General features: G+C 39.1%; 2 protein-coding genes across 2 annotated transcripts in view; one reads left to right on the forward strand and one right to left on the reverse strand.

Moving 5' to 3' along the window:
- Positions 1-454: 454 nt before the first annotated feature.
- Snx9 (sorting nexin 9) overlaps positions 455-9,286 on the forward strand; it is a 107,231-nt gene continuing 98,399 nt past the window's right edge. The window contains exon 1 of the mRNA XM_023712216.1: positions 455-474. The gene's annotated coding sequence lies outside the window, so the exon portion shown is untranslated. The remainder of the gene's footprint in view (positions 475-9,286) is intronic.
- LOC101567970 (6.8 kDa mitochondrial proteolipid) lies at positions 8,333-8,753 on the reverse strand. Its single transcript, XM_012514106.2, has one exon. The coding sequence runs from the start codon at positions 8,664-8,666 to the stop codon at positions 8,484-8,486; it is 183 nt and encodes a 60-aa protein (XP_012369560.1). The 5' UTR covers positions 8,667-8,753; the 3' UTR covers positions 8,333-8,483.

Raw genomic sequence — 9,286 nt, forward strand, 5'->3', positions numbered from 1 at the left:
CCTACTGCTGCAGGTATAACTCATGAAAATTTTATTTGTGGTGAAACCTGAACCTGATTTTTTTACCCAATTGGAAAGGGCAGTTGTACGCTTACTGAACTTGAGTTGATGTATCGTCGTTGAACACACACTTTGTAGCATGCATAAGCACTTCCTGCTTTGGTACATGCTGCTCTGAAGGCATGGTCCCATAATTCTGACTCAGCTTTCTTTTTTGGGAGGGGCAGGTACCCTCAGTGGAACTCAGGACCTCGCGCTTCCAACCTGGCGCTGCTCACTGAGCTCCTGGCCCCTTCCTCAGCTTTCTAATCACAGTTCCATCTGGTCTGTTCACAGTGAGACCAGCCATTACCATTTGAAGAGGACCAGCTATGAAGCACTTAGTAAAAGAGGCCACTTCCTCCGCTTTCCGGTTTTCCTGCTTCTTGATTCTTACATTAGGCCCAACTCTCATTGCTCAGTTGTTCCCAGAGAGTGAGTTGTTGTTACTCCCTTCAGACCCTTTTCCTTTCCCAAATCTTGAGTAGCTTGATTTTTTTTCCCCTTTCCTTTATTTAATTGGATAGGTGGGGTAAATACACTTACTAATGATGAAAATTTTAAGAAAGTTTTAGGCTCAAATGGCCCTCTGGCTATTGCTTATAAACATTATGTGATTGGAAATAAATTCAGTATTTGGATATTTTCGATAGTGCTGGGTTGCCGTTGAATTTACCACAGAAGGGCTTTAGTTCCTTCAGATCATTTTCTTTTTTTTTTAATGGTCAGCTCAGCCCACCCTGGGGGTGGGGCTGGCATGGCATGTGGTGCTGGGGATCCAACTGAGGTCCCTGCATGCTTGCCTAAGCTTGCCTAAGCAGGTGCTTTAGACCAGTGAGCTATCTCCCCAGCCCAGATCATTTTCTTATTCATAGCTCTTACTGTTTTCTTTCTTTCTTCTTTTTTTTTGCGGAACCTGCAATTGAACTCAGGCCCTTGTGCTTGCCAGGGAAGTACTTGTTCTACTGAGCCATCTCTCTGGCCCCTCTTACTGTTTTCTTGAAGATCCATTTATCTCTATCATAGTTTAAAAACTCTCTTGGTAGATTCACAATAGACAAAAAAAAAAAAAAAAAAAAAAGGAAAAAAAAAAACCATTTCTTTTATAAAGACTTTAATTGGACAGTTCTTCACTGCTTAAGACAGTTCATCAGAAGCTGCACTTTGAAGAGGGATTATCTGTGTTCTAGTTCTTACCTTTCCTCAGTAGATAGCTGAACTCAGCGTAAGTGCAGACAGCCCTCTGAGCCCAGTCTTTTCTCTTTTAACAAATACAGTGAAGCTTAAGATGAGTGTGTAATCTTGACCTGTATTGGGCCAGGGAGATGGCTCAGTAGAATAAGCGCTTCCCTGGCAAGCGTAAGGGCCTCAGGTCAGTGCCTGGTTCCACCAAAAAAAGAAAAATAAAAGAGCTTATTTTGACCTGTATTCTAAGTCTTTGAAGGCTCTGTTTTGACAAAGTTCCATAATGAATTTGAGTGAATAAAGTTCCATTTAAAAGATCAAGTATTCAGAAAAAAACTTTTTCTATAAATGTCAAAAGGGACATAAAATAATTCCAGTTAATCCATATCTACTTAGCTGTAAATTCCATGTTAGATTTAACTGTTGGTGATCAATTTGGTTCCTTTTGTGCTTATGCAATCACCCTTGGAATTCCTTATGCTTTGTTTTAAGGAGTAAGCATTAAAGGGCCGGCCAAATAGCACAAGGCTTGCAAGCAGGCACAAGGGCCAGGAGTTCCATCCCAGGGCAAGCTGAGATGGCAATTGAGACGGCATGGTGGCGTGAACGCCTGTAATCCCAGCTCTTGGGAGGCTGTAAACAGGTGGATCACTACAAGTCTGATGTAGTAGTGAAACCCTGAACACCCTGTAGAACCTTCCCTAAAAATACCAAAAAATTAAAGGAAAAAAAAAAAAAAAGGAGTAAGCATTACAACAAGATTCTTGGAGCTCTTAATGCCTTTTTTCCAACTTCTTCCAGCATTAATATCTAGAATAATGCATAGATGGTATACAGTCTGTCTGAGTGAGTTAAGTAGGTGTGGGATGTTAAAAATCCTGGTAGGAAATGAGTGACTTAGTACTGTTCTGTGGGGTAGTAGATTTGTGAGAACAGTTTAGAAAGTATACTTTGTAGTTTCTCCTAAGCAAAAGCCTCTTCATTAAAGAATAGAAGGTTCTAAAGGATCTTAAAAGATGGTTGATTTTTAATGTTTTCTAGAAACAATGAGAAATAGGTCATTCAGTTTTGTATAACAATAATTTTAAGTATCTTAAAATGTCCAACATTTGTGTAAAGAATATTTCTGACAGAAATATGAGATAATTTCTTACTAAAGGAATAGACTAGAAAGTTAAATTTTGCAGTTTTTTAAATTGTGCTGTTTTTATATTGATCATCTGAAAATCTTAGCTACTTTAACTTCACTCAGAACTTTGAGGCTATGTGTGTGCTGTTCCATTCTTTCTCAGTGAGGTGTTCTGTGCCCTCTTCCCTTGTGTACACCTTCTTTTTAAGCATCAAGTTTTATTCCTATCCCAGGTCCCTCAGTCTCAACTGCATGTATTTCTGTGACTAATGACTGCCTCCTTTACAATGCCATCAGCCCCAGGAGGCAGGGACTCTGTATTTGCTTACCTTTGTGTCCTCAGTAGTGGTTTGGAAGAGCAAAAAGATATTTCAGTCAAACAAACGACCCAGGTATGAACATTGAGAAAACTTTAATCTCCAATTGTAGGCTTTGGTTCTTTTAATTGCATTATTAGTAAACATCTTTTAAAAGTATCCATGTACTATGCAAAATTTATATTCTAGATAGCAGCAGTATTTTTTTTTTTAAATGCAATAACTTGTTCACTAATGTTATATGAGAAATTGGTTTTTGTGGGTTTGCTGGTTTTGTGGTATTGGAGATCAAACACAGGAGTGCTGGATCATTGACATCCCAACCCTTTTTATTTTTTTAGATAGAGTCAATCTTGTATAAATTCCCTGGGCTGACCTTGAATTTGCAGTCCTCCTGCCTCAGCCTCCAGAACAGCTAGAATTCACAGGCCTGTGCCTCTGGTGATTCTTAACGTTTTAAAGTAATTGGAACCAGCCTCACACTTCTGCAACTTTAGAAGACTTGTCTTTAACCTATGAGTTGTCAGCAGTGTCCTTTGTGTATTAAAAAAAAAAAAAAAAGTTTAGGAGTTTCTTATCTCTTTGATTTCTAACTTGATTGCATTGTGAAAAGGTTATCTCATTAAATAACTAGTACTAACCCTGGGAATTTGTTGAGGAGCTTTGTATCTATGAAAGCATTTTCACAGATGTCTTTCCACTGCATTGAAAAACTACATATTGTTGTATCTAATTGTATGTGTATGCCTGGTGTCCGTGTCCTTATAACTTTATTTTCTCTTTTGATCTCTTGGATCTTTTGTCTACTTAATAGAGACATTATGACAATTGGGTTAATGTAGTTACTTTAAGTTCAGTGTTACTTCCAGGTAAATGAAGTTTTTCCTCAATATAAAGTGACTATTTTTATGATTTTAATTAGCTTATTTTTGCTAAACATTTGCTTGATAAATAAAGAACTATAGCTGAATCACCTTTTTCTGCAGCCTGACTGATAAGAGGTTTTTGTTTGTCTATATATTTGTGTTTACTGATACATTTGGCTTTCTGCCTACTATTTTATACGTTTATTAAGGTCAGTCCCCATCTTGGAATGTGTAATTTGGCCTCCCGCATTTTGGGGGGCCTGTTTGTCTCATTTTTCAAGAGTTATCATAAGCTTGTTAACATATCTAAGTTAAAGTGCAAAGTTACTCCGGATTATTGCTCTTTGCCTGAATGACAAAAGACCTAAAGTTATTTGATTACAGTTATCCCTAGGATAATCAGTTAATGCTTAGTACTTTAGTTCTGTATTTTTCCCTACAAATGAGACATTTTATTTTTTATTTAGTATTTATTTAGATTTAATCCCATTGTACTGTGTCTTTGCTTGCTATTTTTTTCTTGTGTTTTCTGTCCTTTTTGGGATAATTTCTCTTCTGCCTAAACTGAATTGAGATTCCTTTCCTTTCTCTCTCTCTCTCTCTCTCTCTCTCTCTCTCTCTCTCTCTCTCTCTCTCTCTTTCTTTCTTTCTTTCTTTCTTTCTTTTTTCCTTGTATTTTAGGAGAAAGGTCCACAGGGTGTTCAGGGTCTCACTACTAGATCGGACTCCTAGTGATCTGCCTGTTTACAGCCTCCGAAGAGCTGGGAAAAGGTGCGTGCCACCACACCCAGTCTCAATTGCTGTCTCAGCACGCCCCAGGGACGGGGCCAGCACCAGCAGGCCCAGGGATTGAACCCTGGGCCCTTGCGCCTGCTTGCAGGCACTTTAATCAGCTGAATTATTTGGCCGGCCCTGCTGAATTGGGATTTTCATTTTTTAAAAATTGTACTGTAAGTAAATTTGTCACGTACAACAATATATTTTACCTTATTCTTTTTTTTTTTTTTTTTGGAACCAGGGATTGAACTCAGGCCCTTGTGCTTGCCAGGGAAGCACTTAATCCACTGAGCCATCAGTGGATTTTAGATTGACAGCATTTTCTCTCAGCATAATTAAGCTGTTCTTCCCTTGTTTTCTTTTTTCCTTCCCTTGTTTTCTGCTGGCTTTTGGATCACTGTCTTGAGAAACCAGCTAATTCCTGTTCCTCTGTTAGCGTTTAACTCTTCTTTCTGCCTACTTTTAAGACTTCCTATCTATCTTTGGTGTTCTTCAACTTGATTATGGTGTGTCTGTGTGTGGATTCATTGGCACAGGTTAAGGAGTGTCTTGGGTCCGAGAGTGGGTGCTTTAGTGCCACAATAGTGTGGCTCAAGAGAACTCTCTGTGGTGACTTAACGTCCCCTCTGTCCAGCCTCTGTAACCACCTGCCATATAAGGCTAAGGAGAACTGGAAATATGAGACTAAGAAAATGTGTTGTTAATTTTAATTTAAATAGCTACATGGAGCTAATGGCTACCATATTGGTGAGTGCAGTTCTAGAAAATTCTTAGTGATAATTTTGTGAAAATTGCTGCTTCTGCATTTTTCTTTTCTGGAGAAAATTAGTATGAAGAGGTTCAGCAAATATCCAGCTTTCCATCTCTACTTGTCGTGTTTTCCTTGTGCTGTATTCTGGATAGCTTCTTTGGCTCTTACCTTCAGTTTGGAATTCTTTGTTCAGTCAGTCCTAATATGCTCTTTATTTGTGTATTTAATTTTTAGTTTCAGTTCTATTCTTAGAAATTATATTTGCTTCTAGTTCAAATATGCTTGGTCATTCTTTATTCCTTCCAGTTCTTTGTTCATCTTTTTGTAGTGTTGTGTCTATTCTAGTATCAGAACTCTGATTCAGTCTCTCCTATTCTCATTCATGGTGGTTTGTTTTCTTAGGGTTGTTTGTTTCTCCTGAACTTCCCATCTGAGTGAATTCTGACAGCTGGACTGAAGCTGTATTCTTCCGGGAGAATTTGTGTTTGCTTATACCAGTCTCCTGGAGACACAACACCCTTAAGTTACTGTGCCTTTACTTTTGCCTTAATGTTTTTCCAGCCATATTGAGTAGCATACATGTGGACCTTTGATCTCAGGAGACATTGCCTCTGCTGTGCACCAGTAAGGCATTTTCCTGCTATCTCCTTTTGTGCATTTCTTAGACTGAATTCCTTTTGCAGGCCCAGCTTGTAGCTGATACAGAAGCTCATATCTCTTATCTTCCTGCCTCTTGTGCAGCTCTGAAAGTTGCAGCTCATTTCTCCAGGATTTAGTGGAGATTCCAAGGGTGAAATCCTGCCTCAGCACATGTCCTTCTCCTGAGCTTTTGCTTTTTCTTTGTTTTTGTCTTGTGGTCCACCCCAGAGCCTCTCCAATGCACGTGCTTGTGCCTGTTGTGTCTTTTGCTTTTAATATTATTCTCAGTATTTCAGTTGTTTCAGTCAAGTGGTGCCTCAAATATTAGTGTGCTACATTTACTGTAACAAATAGCAAACAAGAAAATGATGGGAGTAGAGTATGTTTCACACAGTCTCTGGTCCTCGAGGGAAAGGTTAAAAAAAAGCAAGGTTGTAAGCATTTGGTTGATACCAAAGCTTCAGTCAAGCTATCAAAGTTATACACTGTGGTCATGTTTCAACTTTCCAATTGGTGTTCCTTTTTCTTCCCTTCCTTCCCTTCCCTCCTTCTTCTTTCTTTCTTTGACAGGGTTTCATTATATAATCGAGTATTCTCCTGCCTTAGCCTCCCAAGTGTGGGGATTCCAATTGGTGTTTCTTTTTCTCCATTTTGTTCCTATTGACTAATAAAAAACATGATAGCTTTAGCCCTTATTCATTTAAGGCACTACAGATATAGTATTTAAGGATATAATTGGCTTAATGCAGTTTTTCTAATTGATTTTTAGTATCTGAATATGAAGCCATATAGTATTGTACCTGCAGAAGTAGTACTCAAAAATCATAGATTTGTGAATTTTCTTTCAGTTAAAGAGACATAACTTTAAGGATAAATGGAGGCAGGAAATGCAACTTTATTATGATAGCTGGTAACCATTATCTCAAGGAATGACAATTCCTTGAGATTGATTTGATCTTTTGAGCCTTTAGTCCGTGTTGTGATGTCAGTGTGAAAGACTTCTTCCTGTGAGCAGCTTTCCTTTGTAGCAGTGTTCTGGAGGAGGACAGAATTTCTGCAGTCTTAGCAGGGCTTCTGATACTGCTTACATCAGCTAGGCCTTTAAAGGAATGGAGTTATAAGATGTCTTTTTTTTTAATTCATTTAGTGAAATTTAACTCATATTCTTACATCAGTTGCTTTACAAATGCTTATACAGTACATCTCAGTCTGCAGGTCCAGACTTATTTGGTCAGATCCTAAATATTTATGTCAGTAGGTATTTCATTAGCTAATATGTGCCTGACAATAGAAGTAAATTACTTCACTCCTTCCCATTATGGTTTACATCTAAAATGCCCTCCTAGAGATATATATTCAGATATGGGGCTTCTGGAAGATGATTGGATCATAGAAGCACTCTACTCATCACTGGATTAATCCATTGATGATTTCCTACCTAGATATACAAGTAGAAGGTGAGGTCTGTTGAAGAACATGAGCCACTGGGCACATACCTTTGGAGAGTACAGTGGATCTTACTCCTGGTTCATTCTTTCTCTTTCTACTTCCTGGCTGCCACAGGTTAAGCAGCCTTTCTGTTCCAGTCTCTTCATGTTGCCTTTTTACCTTGGAGCCAGCTCATCAAACTGAACCCTCTGGAACCAGGAGCCAAATAAACCCCTCCTCTTTTCTCTTGCAGATGTCAAGTATTTTGTTACAACCCTGTGAACCCTAACACTCATTAAAAGAGCTGATGTTGAGATGTCAATAGGCTTTTTAAAATATACCAGTTAAGTGCCAGTTAAATGTATTTTAAAATGAAAATTTAGAGAAAAGTGCTTGAATGTGTAGATGTTTTTTTTAAAGATACACTTTTGAAAATTTGACAGTACTATTAACAATAGAACGTTCTTTCAGTTCTTAGAAAGTTTTTGTTTTAAAGATTGTCTTTCGCCATCTCACCAGCCCCTTCAGTTTCATTTGAATGTTCACCTGTCATATTTTTAAAATTGATCTGGTAGTGAACTTGTTTTTGTAAACTAAACTCATTATTTCTAGTAATTTTTGTGGAGTCTTTGAATTCTTTGTGATTTTCTACATATAAGAAAATAAAGTTGGAACATAAAAGCATAAAAAAAATAAAAAAATAAAGATTGTCTTTCAAAAGTACTTCAAAACAGACATCATTAAGGCATTTGCAGTCAAATTTTCAAATAAATCATTTTAATACCTACCTTTCTATGGAATTATAACAGTATTACCATCATAGTATTTGGTTGGCTTTTTTTTTTTTTTTTTTTCCTAAATATAATCTTTTTAGCTCATTTTTATTGATTTTCCTATGTTTTAATACTGGGAATTGAACTCAGAACCTTTCACTTGCCAGGCAGTCACTGTGCCCTGAGATATATCCCTGGCCCGCAGTATTTGTTTTTATTAAAATTAGTTTTTTGTTTTTTTTTTCCGTCAGACAGACATTTATTGAATATCAGAGTCCGAGCAAGTGCCTAGGCCAGCCCCGCGACCCCTCTGCAGAGAACTCATGATGTGAGCTCCTCCTTCCAGAGGGCTTTCCAGGAGGGTGGGTGCAGCTGGAGACAGCTGCTCATACAAAGGGTCTGCGGGGACACACAAGACAGTCCAGAGTGGGTGGTGCACCTCACAGGTGCGTTTATTCATGCCGCAGAGTGAACGCTGCTGATGGAGGTGTACAGTGACATTCTGTGCTCCCATCTAACACAGCTTGCTTAAATTTACAGGCAGACTGAGGCTTCATCTCGTGGGTACTCGAGAACTGGTTAATGGTGACCGTGAGCAGGCGCAGGACTTGAACCTTTTAAGGCTTTGCTTCTTTTATCTGCACTTCTGATTTTATAAACAATGAAGCTCATCAACCCCATTCCTATCCAGATCTCCTGGTAGACTTGGGTATAGTACGGCTTCATAGGGACCCAGACATTTTTAATTAAGCTTTGAAGCATCTCCGCAGGACCAACCGCCCAGGCCTCGGTGGACACCGCTCAACCGGGAAGGTCACCGACTGCGCGGGTGCCGCGCGGGGCCTGCTGGGACAGCGGAAGGGGCGGGGCCAAAATTAGTTTTTTTAATTACTAACAAATCCTGGTTTTTAATACAAGTAGTTCCCCCTTATCCAAAGTACATGGGACCACTCAGATGCAGAGCCACTCACCTTCTAATCCCAGCACTCAAGAGGCTGCGGCAGGAGCACACCCTCCAGTGTGAGGCCAGCCTGGGCCACTAGGCAGTGCGTGGAAGGCAGCCTGAAGCACACAGGGAGAGCCCATCTCAACAACATAAATTGGGCCCCCAAGTATTTCAGAAGATGTACATACACCCAGGTGATACTCTAGGCGTGGAACTGCAATCTAAGCAGGAAATGCATTTGCGTTCATGAAGGCAGTGCAACACAGCAAGCTTCATAGTGTTCTTGAGCCACAGGTGCAGGGTATCATATTTTCCACTCAAGCCATCATGCTTGGTGCTCAAAATTTTGGATGTTGGAGCATTTTGGATTTTTGGGTAAGGGATGTTAATTCTACTATGCCATGGCAAGGTAGAAATGCTTTTTTTTTTTTTTTTT

The sequence above is a fragment of the Octodon degus genome, unplaced genomic scaffold, assembly GCF_000260255.1.
Source record: "Octodon degus isolate 3935 unplaced genomic scaffold, OctDeg1.0 scaffold00024, whole genome shotgun sequence".
NCBI lineage: Eukaryota > Metazoa > Chordata > Mammalia > Rodentia > Octodontidae > Octodon > Octodon degus.